Source organism: Schistocerca serialis, chromosome 1 (assembly GCF_023864345.2).
Source record: "Schistocerca serialis cubense isolate TAMUIC-IGC-003099 chromosome 1, iqSchSeri2.2, whole genome shotgun sequence".
Lineage (NCBI taxonomy): Eukaryota > Metazoa > Arthropoda > Insecta > Orthoptera > Acrididae > Schistocerca > Schistocerca serialis.
Window position 1 is genome coordinate 109,144,458 of NC_064638.1, and position 23,128 is coordinate 109,167,585.

The 23,128-nt window shown below is 39.6% G+C and overlaps 1 protein-coding gene across 1 annotated transcript in view; it reads left to right on the forward strand.

Moving 5' to 3' along the window:
• The window catches only part of LOC126462807 (RUS family member 1), a 134,699-nt gene that overhangs the window by 52,601 nt on the left and 58,970 nt on the right, over positions 1 to 23,128 (forward strand). Inside the window, exons 4-6 of the mRNA XM_050096100.1 lie at positions 680 to 872; positions 10,619 to 10,734; positions 21,851 to 22,050. Coding sequence (XP_049952057.1) covers positions 680 to 872; positions 10,619 to 10,734; positions 21,851 to 22,050 — 509 coding nt within the window. The remainder of the gene's footprint in view (positions 1 to 679; positions 873 to 10,618; positions 10,735 to 21,850; positions 22,051 to 23,128) is intronic.

Sequence of the window (23,128 nt, forward strand, 5' to 3'; positions counted from 1 at the left end):
GTCTATGCCTGCTGTGACTTCTTAATTTTTCATTTCAGTATTATAGTTCCGACTTCATGCTCTGTTGTGGGGAACATCACTATTGTGTATGTTGTATAATTCATTATAGGTGCTGCATGTATTTTAGCATTATTTTGTTGTAGCTTTTCTGCAATACCAGTGAAATAGTTACTTACAAAACTTGCCAATTGCTGAGGATATTCTGTTACTCTATTCCCATCTTTGATGTATATGTTGTTATACTTCTTTCTGCCTTTTCCAGTTACATGTTCTGTGACATTGTATACTACTTTGCTTTTATTTACTGTGTCATATGTTATTTTCTCATTGAATGATTTGTTTGCAACAGGCAGTACCCTTCTGTATATCCCTTTATGCCTGTGATGGTAATCTAGAAACTGTGGATTAGTGCAGTGCATTTATGAATAACTGATAAATTTAAATATCAGGAACAACTTTCTAATACTAGTAGTTACCTGTCTATTTTCCATAGCTCTGCTGTTGAAGTGGCTACTTCCGGAAATGCTGCCTCAAAAATTAATTCAGAAATGTGCATTAATCGATAAATATTATATAGGCCTATTTATTGTTGCCATTCTACATATTTTGTAAGTGTATTTGAGCTATTTTGCTTATCTAATTATGCTTTGGGATTTTTGTTGTCATCCTCATTCACTAGGACCTCACTGGACGCAGACTGCAAAAAATGGAGGCTAACAGCTGATGTCCTAAATGATGTTGCATTTTGTCTTGAACTACTTTTGCCATTCTTCAGAAATTGGTCCACACTTGTTCTGTGTGTATCCACAACCTTGAAAGCAGTTGTAGGTGTTGCAGGAGGTGCAACGAGAGCAGCTATTACACAACATCAGGTTCGTTGGAATTTTTGTTTCATTACTGTGTGTAATTCCCTCTCAATACACCAGACAGCAAGGTATGTTGAAAGATATCATGTAATAGCCTGGTAACTGTGTCCTCTGTATCTTTGATAAGAATGGAACTTAATTTGGAGTCTTGTTAATATGTGGTTCAGGCTAAAAATGACACTGTGTCTGTGGTACTATAGTGCCTTTGTCATGATGGTATAGAGAGCGAACCTGGAAATTACTGGAAACAAATCATTCTACAGAGAAATTGTGAACAGCTAATGTTCTCAAACCGCTTGATTCACCCATTGAACAAGATCATCGGTTGATACTCATCTCCTTCTCTGACTGCTTACATCATAAATATCTTTATGTTCTACTTCAAAGCAGCACTTTTCTGTCATTCGTGAAAGTTTCACCATACTCATTACTCATTTGTCAATTAATTTTGACTGCATTGCACCTTCCAGCAGGAAGAAATTAAATGATGGCCTGCAGTACATGCTTCTCAGGAGACTCTTTAACTATGTTTACGCGCGCACTGCACCCTCAGAACTGGTAAGAGCAATGTGATGCGATTGATGGGCATACTGCAGGCAAAATGTAACACAGCTACACCAAACTTCATCATATTTTCACTTTTGGTTTTAATTTCACAACCAATTGGCTTTTATTTATTTATTTTAATGTCTTGAAAGAACAGACATACACACATGTAATATTTTTATACGCTTGACATCCAAACATTCAACCTTCAGAGCACACATTTTGTTTCTTCTCATTGGAATGCAGGTCACACTGCTAGCAAGGAGTACATGGACAGGGATGCTGCATTGGTGTATAACAAGTTGGGAATTTGGGTCGATTGGGAAGTGTGTCCAGATGGTTGAGGCAGTAAAGGCAACTGTTCTAGAGAAACAAAGCGTACATCTTCAAGACGCGGCCCTTCACAAATTTTCAGCTCTCATCATTGATTAGTTTCAGTGCCCTAATTTGCCGTCACAAGAAAAAAATTCCTGAGTTTACAATTATTATGTACAAAAAGACACATATATGAAGCACCACAGACAATGCTTCACAAATGTAAAAAAAAAAGAAAAGAAAAGTGTGGACAGTAAGTATCTGATTTTTGTGTGTAAGTCCTCTTCTGCATTCTTTCCCCCTCCCAGATTTTATGTTTAATTCACTATCAAATGGCCTTAGTGATTTGATGTCCCATTTCCCTTCTTGTAGCAACTTCTTTCTCCTCCTTCTCAAGCCTAGTTTACATGATGACATCAGTTTTCATATATACTGTAGACACTGTGACACCAGTTTCTTCATTTTGTGGGTGCCTGTGTTATGTCTGAAATGAAAGTTTTGGCAGCTGCATGAGTTGTGGCAGAGTTAATACTCATTGTGTTGAATCACTGCTGAAGGAAAGAAAGAAATAAGAAATTTGTTTGATTACATGCCTGGATAAAGAAAACACGTCAGCTTTGTTCCTCAGTACCGTGCTGAAAGAAATTGTAGTGGAAGACTCTAGAAGGTATTTTAATGATATTACAATGGGACTAGCACAGTTGGTTGGTTGGTTTTGGGGAAGGAGACCAGACAGCGTGGTCATCGGTCTCATCGGATTAGGGAAGGATGGGGAAGGAAGTCGGCCGTGCCCTTTCAGAGGAACCATCCCGGCATTTGCCTGGAGTGATTTAGGGAAATCACGGAAATCCTAAATCAGGATGGCCAGACGCGGGATTGAACCGTTGTCCTCCCAAATGCGAGTCCAGTTTCGAACCACTGCGCCACCTCGCTCGGGTAGCACAGTTCATATTTCTCCTAAGTAGGATTAATAATGCAGTAAAAGAAATAAAGATACTGTAAAACATGAAGCATTGTTACCAGAACCGAAATTACAATCACATTATGTGCAGTACATTCCAGATCTCTTGGCCTGCTAGAAGATTTAGTTGGTGATGGTGCATTTCCATTAACACCAATTATTCTTAAAATTAACAGCATCAGTTGTTTGAAGCAGGCCACATTAGGACGATAATGGTGTCCAAGCATGGCAGTATTTCAAAGTTTAAACATATGTACTACAATTTGTGAATGGGTAGCACTGCTATGGGATTTTAAATAAATGAATATTGAATAAAGAATTCAGCTTTCCAAATTTGTGTAGCTTTTCCTCCTGTCAACAGTTTTCCTCAAAAAAGAACTGACCAACTTAAATCACATCTTGTAGATGCGAGCAGTTCCACAGCTAGATATTTTGCTTGCCTCCTGCTACTTAATTGATTTGTATATGTGCTCCTTATTTAATGAATTTTGCCCTGTAGCTCAGTTATTGTCAGCCCTTCTATGTTCAGATCACGTGGGGCAGTCTCAAGTTCACCAACATGTCACTGCTTGTTTTTGTAACCAACATTACTGATATTTCAGACATCTATGCAAAGCATAGTTTACCAAAAACCAAACATTATCCTCCATTCCTCACTTGATATTTCAGTGTGTTTGCACTCTGACACACCTAACCTCAAGTCTCATGCAACGAGTGTCAACAAAGTTGGAATGGGCTGAAAGTGTTTAGTTCCACCAACGAGTTGCCTAAATGTGTAGTACTGTTGCACTGTGGCCAGTAGCTAGTGTCGTCATGTAAACTAGGCTTCATTCTACAAACTCAAACATAATTTAGTCATAGCTGTACTATTGTGATACCTGTTATCAACTGTTGCCCTTTTCTTTGTGTGTTTGGTTTTGCATACCTTTTAGTATTGAAATTTGTCTCTATTTATCATATTCATAAGTTGTCTCAGAAGTGATACAGTTTCTTAATTTGCTAGTAGTTTCAAATTTATTGAGAGAATGTCAGATAGCTGAATACAGCACAGCAGTGCTGTTTGGTTTTTGTTTTATGGAAACCATTACTTAAGCTGTTATTAACTATTCACATATGAAAAGTGATTGTTGTTAAAAATGCTTCTCTCCATCTTTAGAAAATACTTTTGTTCATTGTCAGTAATATTGTGAGAAGGAAAGTTGCTACTCACCATATAGCAGAGATGCTGTGTCGCAGATAGGCACAAGAAAAAGACTCCCACCCACACACACACACACACACACACACACACACGACTGCAGTCTCAGGCGACCGGAACCACGCTGCAGTGTTAGTCCTGCCCACTATCCTTCCCACCGCTCCCACAGTGGTATTCTGCTGTCCACCAAACCTACGCAGTATACTTATCCATTCTTACACAACACCTGCTTCCAATCCCATACCTCATGGCCCACATCCCTGTAATATACCTAGATGCAACACTTGTCCCATACATCCTCCCACCACCACCTACTCCAGTCCGGTCACTAACATCAGCTATATCATCATAGGCAGGGCTACCTGTGAAATCAATCATGTGATCTACAAGCTAAGCTGTAATCACTGTGCTGCATTCTATGTAGGCACGATAACCAACAAGCTGTCTGTCTGCATGAATGGCCACTGACAAAATGTGGCCAAGAAACAAGTGAACCAGCTTGTTGCTGAACACACTGCCAAACATGATATCCTTCATTTCAATGACTGCTTCACAGCCTGTGCCATATGGATGCTTCCCACCAAGACCAGCTTTTCTCAATTGCACATGTGGGAACTTTCCCTGCAATAAATCCTACGTTCCCGTAACCTTCCTGGCCTCGGCCTTCGTTAGCCACTGTCCTCACCCACCCAGCCCCTTCACTGTTCCCATCCCAGCACTACACAGCCATCATTCCACCACAACACCCAGTCTTTTTATTTTTCTCCTTTTCCACTACTTCCCCCTCCCCCTCCTCCCCATCTCTCCCCTGCTGTCTGTCTAATCTGCAGCACTTCTCTGTCTGCCACCCCCTCCCCCATACTATCATCCCTCCCCCTTCCCGCCCCAACCTCGTCCTTACCCCCACCTAGTTGGTACTCCCATCATGCACTGGTGCTACTGCTCACAGTGTGGTTTCAGTTGGCTGAGACTGCAGTCATATGTGTGTGAGTTGCGTTTGTGTGAGTGTGTGTGTGTGTGTGTGGGGGGGGGGGGGGGGGGATGCATATTTGTGTCTATTGTTGGTGATGGCCTTAGTGCCTGAAAGCTATAATTGTGCGAGTCTTTTTGTTGCGCCTATCTGTGACTCAGAACTCAGAATCTCCGCTATATGGTGAGTAGCAACTTTCCTTCTCATAATATTGTTACATTCCATCCTGGATTTTCCATTGTGTGATATTTGTCTATTCACTGTTAAATATCTCAAATTCCTGTAGCTGTATACTTCACAAAAAACAATGAGTGGAATTAGAGGTGTGCACCTCACATGGTTTCATAGTGTTGTTTAAAATTGCAGTCTTGACTTCAAATAAACTTCAGAAGAATTTAAAATATCAGATTTTGAAATACTTTGTGTGTTGATATACAGGGTGGTCAGAAACAGTCTGAAAAGTTTGTAAGGGTGTTGCAGGATAGATTGTGCTAAGAAAAAAATTAAGGGAAAAAATTCAGTACATTGTGCCATTTCCGAGTTAATTAGCATTGATATTAGCCAGTCAGGTAACTGTTGTTGTTGTGGTCTTCAGTCCTGAGACTGGTTTGATGCAGCTCTCCATGCTACTCTATCCTGTGCAAGCTTCTTTCATCTCCCAGTACCTACTGCAGCCTACCGTATTTACTCGAATCTAAGCCGCACTTTTTTTCCGGTTTTTGTAATCCAAAAAACCGCCTGCGGCTTAGAATCGAGTGCAAAGTAAACAGAAGTTCTGTGAAATGTTGGTAGGTGCCGCCACAACCAACTTCTGCCGTCGAATATATGTAGCGCTACATAGGCATGCTTTGCAGGCACAAAGATAAATACTGGCGCTAAAACCTCTGCGCCAGTAAATAAATTAAAAAAAAGGGTAGAAGACGAGCTTTTTTCTCCGCCCCGAGTTTCGACCACTACATTTTCATACATTATCCAACGAAGTAAATACAAATTCCATATTGTTCATCTTCGGCTGTAGCAGCCTTTCAATGTACTATGAAAATCCGACTGGTAAGACTGTTTGGGATGTAGGTCAATATGGCCAACTCTAGGTTTTGAATTTTTTCCTACCTGTGAGAAGAGATGTTTGCTAATAGGAACTTTTATGAATTGTGAATCACATGCAGTATTCTCTTCACCATAAGAATAATACGAATATAAACATTTTGCCACGTATTCTTTCGTGTTTGCTGCTATCTCATTTAAATCCTGTCTGCCTAATAAACCACAAAACTAGAGTGAGACAACGGCAAACGCGGAAGAAAAACATATCATGCCATGTTTATATTCGTATTATTCTAACGCCGAATAGTGATACAGTCAGGAATGAAGCATGACAACTGACTAGATTTTTAAATCTAAGATGACTCTAGTTTCTGTGCAGAATGTAATGTACTGAAGTGGGTCTGCAAAGATTTTCAAACGGGGAAAAATTTTCGCTAAACTCTCCTTCACAACATCTTCTGTCACACGCAGTCTGTTATTTGGTTCTTGTTGATCATTATCAAAGAAAGCAGCAGTGTAACAACAAATAGTAGTCTCTTGCCATTGTTTCGCTAATGAGATGATTCCACCTTTTTTTTTTTTTAAATTGGAAGTGGCGGTAGTGCGCACAAAAGCAAGCCATGCCGCAAGCAGCGACAGGTCGTAAACACTCATTATCAGAATGCGACAAACAATGCATGACACAGTACAATAATGCATTTTCAGCTTAGAGTGACGTAAACACCTATAACAATGAGAACGGCACTTATCAGATCAAAGAAAAATAAGCAATCAATTCAAACTAGACAAAGCACGTGAAAAAGGAAGGGTACCCATATAAATACGGACGGAGTGCCTGATGCGTAGCAATGGCTACCTGGTAAAGCTTGACTGCTAAGCTTACGACTCAAACCAAACTACTGTAGCTGTATCATCATTCATTCGACCTAAATTGTGTCTCATATTACAATGGACCAACTTTGTTTTGATTTGGAGGTGTGGCCTAAAACTTTTCTCTCCCCTTGAATTTAGAGTCTCAAATTTCAGGTGCGGCTTAGATTCGGGAAATTTTGTTTTCCGTGATTTCGAGTCTCATTTTTCAGGTGCAGCTTAGTTTCGAGTAAATACGGTACATCCTTCTGAATCTGCTTAGTGTATTCATCTCTTGGTCTCCCTCTACAATTTTCGCCCTCCACGCTGCCCTCCAGTACGAAATTGGTGATCCCTTGATGCCTCAGAACATGTCCTACCAACCGATCCCTTCTTCTGGTCAAAGCACAAAAAATTCAGGCAGCATGCCAGGTACATTACTGTTCAGCCTTTTAATTGGGTTTGGATCCATACTACCATCCTATGTCCAATTTTTGGCTCCCTGTCTTGTTTGAGCTTAGGATACCAAACAGAGAACACATTGAGTTACACCATCTCTAGCGGCCCACTTGAATATGCATGTGCAACTGCCTGATTGGCTAACTCCAATGCTAATAAACTTGAGAGTGGCATAATGTATTGAATATTTTTTAACAATCATATCTCAGCGCAACCTACCCTGGAACTCCGTTAAAACTTTTCAGACTAATTTTGACCACCCTGTAGATATCTGCTTGATGAGGCATTCTGTGCCTCGTATCTATTGTTTTGCATTCAGTAAATAAGTATTGTGTTGGGGATCTGTTACAGTTAGATTAACTTTTGTCGCTTTCAATTACCGCTAGTTGGTTGGTTGGTTGGTTGATGTGGGGAAGGAGTCCAAACAGCAGGGTCATTGGTACCATTGGATTAAGGAAGGAAGATGGCATGCCCTTTCAAAGGAATCATCTTGAGATTTGCCTGAAACGATTTAGGGAAATCACAGAATACTTAAATCAGGATAACCAGCCATGGATTTGAACCACTGTCCTTTTGAATGCAAGTCCACTGTGCCACCTCACTCGGTGTTAGTGCTTGTGTGACAGAAGATGCTCAAATGACCACTGTCATACATTTTTCTTAAATGTCATATCAATTTTTTTTACTACTTTCATGAAACCATGAGACTCTTCATCATTTATTTCTCCTCTTTGTGATGATGTATTAGGATTTACAATGCATTTATATTTTCTTTGATATTCATTTGAAATACCTAGAATGTTGGAAGGAGTCAGTTTGCCACTATTGTAATTTCTCTTCTGGATATATGTAAACAACCCAACAGTGAAGTGGTACATCTTGGTATGTGCACTTTCCCGCATGCCACAGTTTATAGTGTGCCAATCAGGTCATATTCTTTTTTCGTTGAAAAACATTTTCAAACACGTTTTGTCAACATGGATTTCTATATCAAGAAATTTGTGATTGAGGGGGAATTAGTCGAGAAAGATTCAGATGCAGATCTACTTCAATCTTCTCCCATCCATCACAGCTGGCTGAGTAGTGTGTCTCTACAAAGACAGTCAGGAAGGATCGAACTGAGTGGGTGCTTGCCAATTTTTTATCTTCTGAAAGATGTGAACGTGCTAAAGGAGAGAGGAAGTCCCACTTGCCAACAAGTAGGTGACTCTGTCATCGGTGTTATTTTTGACGAAGCAGTGCTATGTCTCATGAAGAAATACATAGAATCAAATGTTCAAAAAGCACTAAAAAATAATGATTGGACCGTGTCACTTGAGGAACCAGAAAAAATGATATCTGTTACATTGCTCATGGATCATTTGTACAAAACATAAGTCTGTGGATGATTTTTGGCTGCATTCATGGGTGTGCACCTTAATCAAAGATGTTATGCTGAGAGACTAATTTCAGAAGCTTCTTAGATTTCCCCATTTTGATGAAAAATCAATCCGAGCTGACTGCCTGCCAGTCAGCAAATTCTCTCTTTTATCTGTCATTTGGGGAAAGTCCATGGAAAATAGTATACATTCCTATCACCCTGGCGAAAATATAACCATAGACAAGCAACTATTACGAAGCAAAACAAAGTGCAGGTTCACTCAGTTCATGCCCGACAGATATGGTCTTTGTTGTGCATTGCTGCCAGAGTGTTATGACACAGAATATATGTAATGCTTTCCCATAACTCAGAAAAGAGGAAATACATAAAGAGAAGCAATCACTTGGAGAGTACATCATTCTGTGTCTCATGGAGCTATTTCTAAATCAAGGAAAAAACATGACGCCAGACAATTTCATCACACCTCTTCAACTTGCTGAGAAGCTCAGATAAACCAAAACTTCATTAGTTTGTACAGTGAACAGGATCTGTCACGAAAACTCTGATGAGGTAAAGAAGCCAAATTATGCAGAAATGTGCACCACCACCATCCTGCACCAAACTAGCAACATGGGCTGCATCATGATGCTCACCAACTGCTTGTTAAGTGGCAGTAAACAATGAAGGAAAGAAGGAAACTTAAAAACTATAACATTCTTCAGTGCAACAGAGAATGGAATGGACATGGTTCATCAGATGGCTTGTAAATGTACTGCAAAGGTTGTATGTAGGATATGATTGCGTACAAAATCAAAATGTAATGAACAAGAAAATGGAAAGGGAGTACTTCCTACTTCAGCTGACAAGTGAACTCGAGGGCCCAGAGGAAAAGAGCAGGATCTGGAAAATAAAAGAGGAACCATATCAGTATCTGCAAAGGTAACAAGACCATTAACAACTGTGTGAAGTATGGAAAACCATTGTGCAGAATATGTGCATGTAAAACAAAAATGATCTTCACCATGTCTGTCGAGCAGATTCTAATAAGTTGAGTAAAAAAAAAAAAAAACCCATGTGTAGAACACACAATAGTATAATAAATGCATCTAGAAGGCTCTGCAAATAATTAATATATGAAACTTTCCAGTTTAGGAAACTTGTTGCAGTGATAAATAGGCAAGATATTTGTTGTTGAATTAAGTAAGTAATATATTAATTATGCTAAATAATTATTGTTACAACCTGAAAAAGGAATGAACATATTCTAAAATAAAGTTTACTAAACTCTTGCTAATCCAGCCATTCCTTGCATGTATGAGTGCCTGATTAGTGGAAGTGTGTATTATCATTTCGACAACTAAAAATTTTGGGCACATTTCATAGGTAGTTATACTACTGTATATGTACACCAAGGATTAAGTTTTCTATGGATTTAACAAAGTACAATGCCTATGTGTTAACACTGAATTTATGACACACACTGGATGTCGAACTCCAACTGCCTGAGCATGCTAGCCAAAGATGCTTTTACGTTCTTTTTTGCCTAACTGCTACACAGCTGCTACAAAATTTCACTAGAATACAAAATGAAAATACTTTTTGATTCCACTCCCATGTCAGCCTGTTGCATAAGGTTTGAAATGAGAAATAAGTAAATAAGTCTTTACTTCATACAGACTGGTGGAAATTTTTTTGCTCAAGTACAATACGGTGTATTATTCATATGACAGCAGTCTGTAGGCACACTGAAGTTCTACATCCAGGTAACAGAGTGGTCACAGATAGATTTACAATGATTCTCTTCATAAAATCTCTCTCTCTCTCTCTCTCTCTCTCTCTCTCTCAGTGTGTGTGTGTGTGTTTTAAGACTGGATTTTTTATTTTATTTATTGTTTTGAAGGGGAGGGGAGAGGTAGTCCAAAAATTGTACATCTAGGAGGACAATAAAAACTGATGTGAAAATGCATTTTGATTGTTTTTAATATAGCTTTAAAGAGAAATTTAGTAATGTCAAACAATAGATTTTCATTTGGCTACTTTGTGGTTTCAGGCTATACGTGATAATATGGCAGATGTCTCAGCCAAAGATGGAAGTCAGGAGAGGTTTGTGAACCTCACTGCATGTCTTGTTGGTATCTTTTTACTTTCAACAATACCAGAAGGCTGGTAAGTTTAGGCAGTGCAATTTGCCAATTTCCTCTCATAGTGTAAACCTGTAATTGTTTTGCATGACTTTGAACTTTTTTCATTTACATGCTCCAGACATTATCTTTTCATTTGTATTCTGCTTTGTAACTCATTTATCAAGTAAATTTCCATGAGATAATTTGTAGAATTGTGTTTTCAGGACTAATTATTCAAAGGTTTACCATCAGACATGATATAGCACTGGTATTTTCCAAAATCATTTCTGCATTGGTTCTGAAGATTTTGTTGGGTACATTTGTGGTACTGAAAACAATTTATGAAATTTCTGGCAAGTTTCTACCCACAATAAAGTATGCTCTGTCATATATGATGGTGAAGGGATGCATGAGGAAGCTTTTATGACATGTTAAGTAGAAGGAAAAGGGTACAGGAGACACTTATCAGATTTGTAGACTTCTATATGCAATGTTATTGAATCCTCTTTGGAAGTTTGATTAGGATTAATCATTCCCAGTACCTATGCAAGAAATGTCAAATTGGAATGCAAAATTGCTGGCTCAGTAGGAGAATGTGAAAGAAATGAATGTACTGCTGCTGCAGTAAGACTCAGTACCACCCTCCAATAACAGATATCTTTATACTTTTCTTAAATTTTGTGTCTGCCAACAAGTAGTCCCCACAAATGTTTTGACAACTGTCATTCCATCAGCGAAAAAAGTTTATGTTTTGTTGCTGATGATTTTTTTCCCTTTTTCATTAAGTTTGCTGTTCAGATAGTGTTTCAGTGGCAAAAAAAGAAACTTCTGCAATTGAAAGTAATATTAGATGTTGACCTCCACCTCAGAGATGGCTACGTAAGTACCTCCATCCATATCGAACCTACTAACCACCAGCAATACCTCCACTTGAATAGTTGCCACCCATTCCGTACCAAGAAGTCCCTTCCGTACAGTGTAGCAACCCATGGTCATCGCATCTGCAGTGATGAGCAGTCCTTCTCTAAATATACTGAGGGTCTCACTAAAGCCTTCACGGACCTTAATTATCCTCCCATCCTTGTACAAAAAAAATCTCCGTGCCTTATCTTTCTAGTCTCCCACCACCTCCCAAAGTCCCACAGTCCAGCCACAGAGAAGCATTCCCCTTGTAACTCAGTACTATCCGGGACTGTAGCAACTGAATTACATTCTCCACCAGGGTTTTGATTATCTTTCGTCGTGCCCTAAAATGAGTAATGTCCTGCCCACTATCCTTCTCGCCAATCCTTCTCGCCATCCACCAAACCTACACAATATACTCGTCCATCCTTACACAACCCCTGCTCCCAATCCCTTACCTCATGGCTCATACCCCTGTAATAGAGCTAGATGCAAGACCTGTCCCATACATCCTCCTACCACCACCTACTCCAGTCCGGTCACAAACATCACCTATCCCATCAAAGGCGGGGCTACCTGTGAAACCAGTCATGTAATTTGTAAGCTAAGCTGCAACGACTGTGCTGCATTCTATGTAGGCATGACAACCAACAAGCTGTCTGTCTGCATGAATGGCCACCGACTAACTGTGGCCAAAAAACAAGTGGACCACCCTGTTGCTGAACCCGCTGCCAAACATGATACCCCTCATCTCAATGACTGCTTCACAGCTTGTGCCATATGGATCCTTCCCACCAACGCCAGCTTTTCTGAATTGCACAGGCGGGAACTTTCCCTGCAATACATACTACATTCTCGTAACCCTCCTAGCCTCAACCTTCGTTAGTCACTGTCCTCACCCATCAAGCCCCCTCCCTGTTCCCATTCCAGCACTACACAGCTGTCATTTCACCGCCACACCCAGTCTTTTAATTTCTTTTTATTTCTCTCCTTCCCACTACTTACCACGTCCCCCCTCCGCACCTTCTCTCATGCCCTTCGTCTAAACTGCAACACTTCACTGTCCGTCACTCCCACTATACTATCCCTCCCCCTCCCTGCCCCAACCTTGTCCTTACCCCCACCCAGTCACCACTCCCATTATGCATTGTTGCTGCTGCTCGCAGTGTAGTTTCAGCTCACTGAGACTGCAGACGTGTGTGTGTGTGTGTGTGTGTGTGTGTGTGTGTGTGTGTGTGTGTGTGTGTGTGTGTGTGTGTGGGCGCGCGCGCATGTCTACTGCTGACAGGGCCTTAATGGCCGAAAGCTATGAAGCTATGATTGTGTGAATTTTTTTTATTGTGCCTATCGTGACACAGCATCTCCGCTATATGGAGAACAGCTAATCATCTTCACAAGAATTAAAAAAATAATTTCAGTCCCATAATTCAAAATTAACACATTATCCTGCTGACACCACTAACACCTCAGAACTTGAATTTTACAAAACAGTAGTAGTGAACTTTATCAGTATTTGATTTGATGAAGCTGAGCTTAGTTTACTGAATAAAAGTCTCACACATAACATTGCACCTACACTCAGTGACAAAAACATCAAAGAATTATTACTGATATTTGATGTATGGCCATAAGACCACGCCTAAGGGCATAATACTTTACCTAACGTTTCATCTTCCAGTGCTGGAGATATCATCCAGAGGCTTTATCAACTCAGAAAGCTGGTAAGACTCAAACAAGCTCAGCAAGTGAAACTACTTACACATATCCATCCATCAGTCGGTTTGTGACATTATCAGACTGCTGCTTGAGATTGTGGAAGCCACTGATGTTTGCTATGGGGCTTGTATTCAGGAAGAGTTGGTGCTGTTTGTTTTATTTATTTTGCATCGATATAGATAAACAGTTGCTTGTTTGAGTCTGTAACAGCTTTCTGAGTCATTAAAGCCTCTGATGATGTCTCCAGCACTGGAAGACAAAACATTAGGCAGTGAATTATGCCTTTGACTGTGGCAGATCAATAAATCAAATATCAGCAGTAACACAAATGTCAACCATGAAAGCCTATAACCAAATAATTGTCAGCAAAGAACTGCATGTGACACAGCTCTACTAAGTCCAAGTGAGCAGAATACTGTAAATTCAAAAAGCAAACAAATTATTGAAGAGATCTACAATCAACACACATCTGTCATGAAACTAATTCAAAAGTACTCATTTCCATTAATGATACATTTGCAGACAACAAAGCCCTTGTCGTTAAGGCAGAATAAAGATAACACTGCAGTAGTCATGTATGAAGTGAATTACATCAGCAAAAACTTACAGTTCTTTCTTGAATATAAGATAAAAAAAAAAAAAAAAAAAAAAAAAACTGAAGACTGGTCGAACACCTAAATATCAAGCTCAGCTTAGGAAACTAATTATGAATTCCAACTACATTTTATTAGATGCTAATGCCGAACATAATTTTGTTATGAAGCCCTTACCACCTAAACTAAGATCTCAGCAAAGGAATCATAAACCTCATTGCCCAATATGTCCCATTGTTAATTCAAGGAACATTCTTGCATATTACATGTCTAAGAGGCTTAAAGGTATGCATAGCAACTTTTACACATTTGAACACAACTTTTCCATCAGAAATCTCCAAGAACTTATTATTGTAATGACGTCACTGATGTGCACATAGATAGTGCCATATTTGCACACCCGTCATCGTGAACCTGTACACGATATACTTGTCACTGACACTATTGAAATAATTAACTACATTTTAGTAAAATAAATTAAAAAAGACTGTAAGACAGAGATATATGAATTCATAGAGATATTAGAATTAAGTCTAGTATTCCAGTACATAATAGTTTCTCATTCAACATGAAAATCTATATGCAGCCAAATGATGTAGCGATGGGAAGCAGTCATGCAGGACTTTTAGCTAACTTTTACATTAACCATTTGGAAAGTAACTGTTCGGGGGAAAATCCCCATTTAAAAGGTAAACTGATTTATTACAAAAGATGTGCTGACAACAGTAACCATGTTCTGTGGTAAACTAGATGAAATAGAATTGTTAGCAAATCGAAGGAGTAATTTACACTCAAATATCAAATTCACCACTGAGCATCAGACAGACAAGACTATCAATTTTCTTGATCTTAGAATTTAAAAAGTTGAATCAAAAGCGTACTTTTGAAATTCGTAGAAACCCCACCACCAGAGATGTAATTATAAATAATACACTACTCAACTCAAGTTTTGAATACTATCATAAAATGTAGTCTGTGATACTAGAGGTCTCATTGACCTAGGCACTTTGTGCATTACCCTGTTAGAGCCCACATACTGGACAGTGTTCACTACTAGCATGCTTCGTGGCCATTTCCCAGTCATGTAAACATACCGCTACCACAGTGGCACATCGCAAGCAGTCCAGTATCAATAACGGCTTCATTGAGTTTGTGTTGAGTGCTGTAGTAATATGCCACGTAGAGGCATACAACGCTTTGATAGAGCCAGGATAGTGGCTTTCCCTTCAACAGGTCATACACAGCAAGATGCTGCCGATTGGTTACATGTCACTCAAAGTGGTGTATCTAAGGTGTGGAGAAAGTACAGAGAGATGGGAAATGTGAACAATAGACCTGACAGTGGTTGTCCTCTTATAACATCACCATTTCAGGATCATTTCCTCCAGCTGTTCACTTGCACGCGCCCAACATCAGCTGTCAGAAATATTGGAAATTAGTTATCCCGGGCAACGAGGATTCATATCTCGGACCAAAGAATGCATAGAAGACTGCATCAAAGTGGTCTTCATTTCAGAAGACCAACAAGAAGTTTTGTGAGCCAACAGAGCTGACACAATTGAAGGATCTGAACTCTAGCACATTAACATTCAGTCATTGTAAACTGGATTAATGTCAAGTTTGGTGCAAAGGCCAAGATTGGTTTATGACTGGACACTAGATGTGTTAGGGTTTGGAGAAATGCTAGATGACACCAGTAACTCTGATATGTTTAGGAAATCTATCCATTTGAAGGCAAAAGTTTACTGTTCTAGGCGGCGATAATGATGGGACGGCAGACCCCACTAATTTCAACCCACAGCAATTTGATTGGTGCACGATATCTCCAAGAGGTCCTACAAATGATTGTAAGGTCCTACAGACACGAAGTTGGTGACAGCTTCATCCTAGTTGATAACAATGCAAGACCACACCTTACTCTAGCAGTGCCTCGGTATCTTCAAAGATGCAACATCAGTCGAATGCATTGGCCAGCACAGTCCACAGACATGAATGCAATTGAGCATGCATGGAACCTGTTGCAGATGCCATTGCACAGCATTCAAATCCATCTGACAATCTTCAAGACCTCACTGAAGCTGCCATTGAGGATTAGGATGTAATACCCCAAGATAAACTTGATGGTCTCATCCTGTGCATGCCTCACAGAATGTAAGAACTCATCTGTGTGCAGGGAGGACATATTCACTACTAAAAGCTGGTAATCATCATCACAAGATAAAAATTTTCCCAATTTTTGCTGTCAAGATTGACACTTATGACAGAGCCCACTTTGTTTTGTCATGATTTTTTGTAACTAACCGAAACTGTTCTTGTTTTCAGATGGAAATATCTTTATTTTGTTAATATGATATTTTATAAATTTCAAAGGGTGTACTACAAGAAGTCATTGTTATAAATTCTCTGATATTCCAAACTTTTGTTGTGATGGGTACTAAACAGCAAAAAATGGCTTATTTCAAGTCCATTCTAAACTTGTACACAAAATTCCTCTTATTTGCTAAAAGTGATGGCTATAAGCCACAAATAATTACCTGCCTATATAATAAAATTAAAGGTAGATAATAACCTTCAGTAAATTCACAATCACCAGCAGAAAAGGAAATATTTGTATGCATTCTCTTCCTAGGCACACTCAACCCAGTTGCAAATCATTTTCAAAGGACAGGATTTCAAATAAATTTCTGCAGCTGTAACCATGTGTAACATAACATAATCCTCAGTACCAAAACAACCAGCCAGTTCCTTGAAAAAACAGGAATTTACAATGTTGTGTGGAAAATTGTCCTAGTTTTTATCTTGACCGGACCATCAGAAGCTTTGATATAAGATACCAGTGAACACATGGACACTTTTAGACTAAAAGATTTGAATAAATCTGCAATAGTCATTCAGATGAATTGTCATGGAAAATCTGTTTCTAACATTAAGGATAATTTACAGGTATTACATACCATTTACAAAGGCAAGAAAATTGACATCTTAGAAGAACTAGAAATATACGAGGTGTCTCTCCCACAGATTGTCAGCCACATTTTATTTGTTATTTTGGCAGATATTTGCAATTTTTTCCTTCCAACATGTAGCTGGAGTCATCCCAAACAAATCCTGCTTATCACATGTCACATACAATGCCCAGAACTGACAGAAAGTAACTATTTGTTTCCTCTTACCAGGATGACGATTCTTGTGGAATACTTGGAAAACCAGGAATTATATTTTACCTAGAAATCTCAAAGAATTTCAGGAATTTCACAAAATCTCCGGGGATTCTGCATTTTTACGTAGCACAGGAATTTAATTGTAGGGTTTTTTATAAATCACAAATTTTAAAATATTTAATATTCCAAAGTGTGTTAATTATGTGAATGGTATTCCATACAAATTATAAGTGTTTTAAAAACTTCATTCAAACTGCTGCTGATGGTCAGTACATCTCAACCAAGAGGAAACAAAAGCTCACTCTTCGCTCCCCTCCCCCCCCCCCCCTTTCCATGCTTATCCTTAATTTATCAGGGACTTCTTATAATGCCATCTTTCTCCCCATACTTGGAATTCTCAGCGAATTTTTTTTCCTAAGTTTGAGTAGCCATCCTGCCTCACAAACAAAATGATTTTTAAATAGTAATTTTACATGCCCATCCGATGGACTGGTCCCGGATTAATCTAGTGTGTTATACATTTTATCAATATGTATGAACAAAACTATGTTATGATGCGGTACCATAACCAGAAAACTTTTATGTATGAACAGGTACAGTAAAACACGAAAAATAATCAGTACACCAGAAGTGACTGAGCTGCACCTCTGCGTGGTGGTAGTGGTCAGTGCAGGCCAGGACAGTGCTGTCGCTGCTGGAGTACTGGTTATTCTCAGTGTTTTGCTGTCCCTGTTAATATACACTGATAAAACATGTATCACACTAGACTAATTCAGGACCACTCGGTCAATTAGACATAGAAAACTATTCTTTTTGTAATCAGAAACATCAAAAACTTTGTCACTCAATGCCAAACTGAATAACTGCTTGCATAAGGGACAGAGGTGGACCAGTACATTATTGACTTGCTTAATTTTTGAAGCTCTTCCCCTTCAATAAATCATCCAGTTTTAGGAAATTATAATCATTTGTTTGTCTGTACTTGTAGATCACATATACTGATTTCCATCGAGTTTGGATAATTCCTTTGTGGTCCATCATTCCTTTATTTTAGGATGTCTATGTGTGTCTTTGTGTGAATATTATTAATGATAATGGGAAAATTCGTTGCTGCTGTCAGTTTCAGTGGGCCTAGCACCTTGACAGGAGGAGATCATTGCCCGTCACAATATGTTGGGATCACTGAAATATTCCTTATAATCCAATGTTTATTTTTGTTTCTACTGGGAAACTTTGAGCTACATTTTTCCTTGTATTAATAAAATTGCTTGCCAAGGATTTAATAATTTCAATGAATAATTTTTAGGTGTTGCTACTTTGTAATTTCGTTACTCTTGTGCTCTAACTGAAAATAAACAATAGCTCCTGTTTCATGTCAGTATTTATAGACTCCTCCATCCTCCCCTTTCCTTTATTTCCTTTTGAAGGTGTGTGTGTGTGTGTGTGTGCGTGTGTGTGTGTGTGTGTGTGTGTGTGTCAAAGATGATGTGACTTACCATACGAAAGCACTGGCAGGTCGATAGAAACACAAACAGACACATACATACACACAAAATTCAAGCTTTCGCAACAAACTGTTGCCTCATCAGGAAAGAGGGAAGGAGAGGGAAAGACGAAAGGAAGTGGGTTTTAAGGGGAGGGTAAGGAGTCATTCCAATCCCGGGAGCGGAAAGACTTACCTTAGGGGGAAAAAAGGACGGGTATACACTCGCACACACACACATATCCATCCACACATATACAGACACAAGCAGACATATTTAAAGACAAAGAGTTTGGGCAGGGATGCCAGTCGAGGCGGCAGTGCAGAGGCAAAGATGATGTTGAATGACAGGTGAGGTATGAGTGGCGGCAACTTGAAATTAGCGGAGATTGAGGCCTGGTGGGTAACGGGAAGAGAGGATATATTGAAGAGCAAGTTCCCATCTCCGGAGTTCGGATAGGTTGGTGTTGGTGGGAAGTATCCAGATAAGCCGGACAGTGTAACACTGTGCCAAGATGTGCTGGCCGTGCACCAAGGCATGTTTAGCCACAGGGTGATCCTCATTACCAACAAACACTGTCTGCCTGTGTCCATTCATGCGAATGGACAGTTTGTTGCTGGTCATTCCCACATAGAATGCATCTAAGTATAGGCAGGTCAGTTGGTAAATCACGTGGGTGCTTTCACATGTGGCTCTGCCTTTGATCGTGTACACCTTCCGGGTTACAGGACTGGAGTAGGTGGTGGTGGGAGGGTGCATGGGACAGGTTTTACACCGGGGGCAGTTACAAGGATAGGAGCCAGAGGGTAGGGAAGGTGATTTGGGGATTTCATAGGGATGAACTAACAGGTTACGAATGTTAGGTGGACGGCGGAAACACACTCTTGGTGGAGTGGGGAGGATTTCATGAAGGATGGATCTCATTTCAGGGCAGGATTTGAGGAAGTCGTATCCCTGCTGGAGAGCCACATTCAGAGTCTGGTCCAGTCCCGGAAAGTATCCTGTCACAAGTGGGGCACTTTTGTGGTTCTTCTGTGGGGGATTCTGGGTTTGAGGGGATGAGGAAGTGGCTCTGGTTATTTGCTTCTGTAGCAGGTCGGGAGGGTAGTTGCGGGATGCGAAAGCTGTTGTCAGGTTGTTGGTGTAATGGTTCAGGGATTCCGGACTGGAGCAGATTTGTTTGCCACGAAGACCTAGGCTGTAGGGAAGGGACCGTTTGATGTGGAATGGGTGGCAGCTGTCATAATGGAGGTACTGTTGCTTGTTGGTGGGTTTGATGTGGACGGATGTGTGAAGCTGGCCATTGGACAGGTGGAGGTCAATGTCAAGGAAAGTGGCATGGGTAACTGAATCAGTGATAGTGTTTCCCCCACTGTGACTTCATTGAAAAATAGTGTCAAGTATGTCATGTAACTGTGTCACGTAGATATGTAGTGCAGCATTCAGTAAAAGTTACTTGGCATGCCATAATATCGAGTAATTACTTTTTGAAGGTCCCTTGTATTATTTATTTTCCTACATTAGAGTGCCTCCTACAACAGTGACTGGTCAACATGCCATTTCAGGTCTTATGAATGATAACACATGGTTCCTCCCTAACCTGTACATTTACTTCGCCTGATTTTGGGGTTCAAATGATTTCACTGTATGCTAGGAAATCTTTATTTCACTTTCAATGATTAAATTTTTACATACAATTTTGTAACACTGGCACCTTAAGCATTTTAAGAATGTCAAACCTATAAAAACAGTATGAAACAGGATTAGGTTGCTACTCATCACATATTGGTGCTGAACGATAGAGAGGAACATTGAAAGAATACTGTTAGATATTATAAGCTAAACACACACACACACACACACACACACACACACACACACACACACACACACACACCCCTAATGTCATCACCTTAGCACCTGGAGAAGACAAGGACTCTGTCTGATAGTTGGTAGTATCTAACAGTCTCCTTTCAATGTGTCTGTCTTCCACTAAACACCTTCTCTGTCTGGTGAATAGTAATATAATTTCTTTCATATTGTTCTTATTCCATCACAGAGTCTCCACTGTTTAAATGTATCTAATATACAGCTTTTGACTGCAGGAAAAATAGTAGTACCGGTGACTTGTTCATTTCACTGAAACCCAGAAGACAATGACTACAACACTTAACATTATGTTTTAGGTTATTAAAATTACATTCAAAGCTTGTGTTATATTCTGTTAAAGACTATGTTCACATATTAAGGAAACCTTCAATCAGTCACTAAAAACTATGAAACATTGTGTTATTTCTGTTACATTTTGAACACATCTTTAAGTTACACTTCTGTCAGGTGCACCTGACAGAAGTGTGTGTGTGTGTGTGTGTGTGTGTGTGTGTCTATCTATATATATATATATATATATATATATATATATATATAAAATAGAAGGAAACATTCTACGTGGGAAAAAATATATCTAAAAACAAAGATGATGTGACTTACCAAACGAAAGCGCTGGCACGTCGATAGACACACAAACATACACACAAAATTCTAGCTTTCGCAACCAACGGTTGCCTCGTCAGGAAAGAGGTAAGGAGAGACTTACCTTAGGGGGAAAAAAGGACAATTATACACTCGCGCGCGCGCGCGCGCGCCCGCGCGCGCCCACACACACACACACACACACACACACACACACACACACACACACACACACACATCCATCCACACATATACAGACACAAGCAGACATATTTAAAGGCCTTTAAATGTGTCTGCTTGTGTCATATGTGTTCTTTCAGCTGAATGAAAAGACTTACTGCACATTGTTGGCTGTGGTCAGTGTCAATGTCCTTTTGTCCAGGTAAGCCTCACCCATGTCTGTGCAGCCGTTGTCACTATGGCCTTTCATTGTTTCACTATCAGATTTTCACAGTGAATCTGCGTGTAATTAATAAGTTTTGCCTACAAGAATGTTACTGTCTAGCGTAGTTCAACTTTAGAGTATGTTTCCAGTTGCAGCGTCCTTTTCCTCACTCCTTGTGATGCACACTGTCATTCACACTGCAGCAGAACAGTCTCTGCAGGAAACTCTGAACTTTTACTCTCTTCTGACTATGTGCCACAGTTGTTGTACAATGGTCATAGCTTGGGATGATGTGTAACTTACATTTAGAAGTCCGTTGATAACTTTTTTGGGGTGGGGATTATGTATCTACTTTCGTCATTGGCTATAACATTGAATTTAATTAGTACTTTATCTTAATATAGGGAGAGAGTTGAATAAACTGTTGTGTAACATATTATTACAGGTTTGTGTGGGTGATATTTGCTCTCTTAACCATCATCCACATTTATGCTAACTTCAAAGCTGTACAGTCCCTGACACTGACAACACTGAACTATACCAGATATTGCATCATTCTTGATACGTTGAAAGAAGAGGGTAATAAATTTATTATTGAGTCGCCAAAAAATGTCAACAGACGGGAACTTAGCTTTTCTATTAATGGTGAGTAAAGAGTTATTTTGTGCATACTTTAATCATGGGCAATGTGCAAAGCGGTGGCATTAGGGGCCATCCCATGTGTCACAAGTTGTCACGATCAAGATCTCATATATGAAAACATGTATACAGAACTTAATTATTGTCGATAGTAAAAGAAACTTAGCAGCAGACATTTCACAGTAAACTGTTAACCTACCTGCTGAACTGCTAATTGGTGTTAACTGACGTTGATCTTGGGTTAATGTCAGACATAAGGCATGGTTCACACTGAGATGACACAATATGCGACATGACTTGTGATGAGACGCAGAAGCAGCCTGCATCGATGGAACATGTAGAAACATAATAGTGCCAACATAACTAGTTCACAGTGGGCCGACAATCTTGCGACACAGACACACCTCTGTTGCATTGCCTGCCACAACACTTGAGTGCTTGTTGCTGCAAGAACTTTTCTTAATACAAAGGGAGGGAAATTTCAAGTCATCAGATGTGTCTCAAAACAGTTGTTTCACATCCATCTTTATTGTTAGTATTTCAGTAAAACTTTTACGTTTCAAGTAAAGAATTAAAAACCTCTGTTTTGTGATGCAAGTGTGTTTTCTGATATGCAGGCTTCCTTGTTTGACTTTGAGGAAACTCTCCAGTAAACAAAAAAGTTGATTTTTATGCGGTATTACAGCTTGATAATGAACTGGTTTTTGTTTCATTATTGCCCATAGTTATTGTGATACGTCACAAATAAGTAAATCACCAGGCATATTTTGAAAAATTTGCAGTGAAGAATATAATTGCTGGCCAGTTTACATTGGTGGGTTTTAGGTCATAGATTGCTGTGTAATGTATTGAAATTGTTTTAGTGGTGGAAGGAGAGCAGTACATCTTTCCATTCTTGAGAAAGAAACACGATATATGTTGACGATTGTCCTTGGTGAGGTTGGCAAATGTGTGACACTACTGCTACCTGCTGTAGCATGCTTGTTATGCAGAGTCCGTAGCTTTTCCGAGTGCTGCCGATACAAGCCTAAGCTGGAAATCGTAGACACACGGAGGCATCAGCTAATATGCTGACTTAATGTTT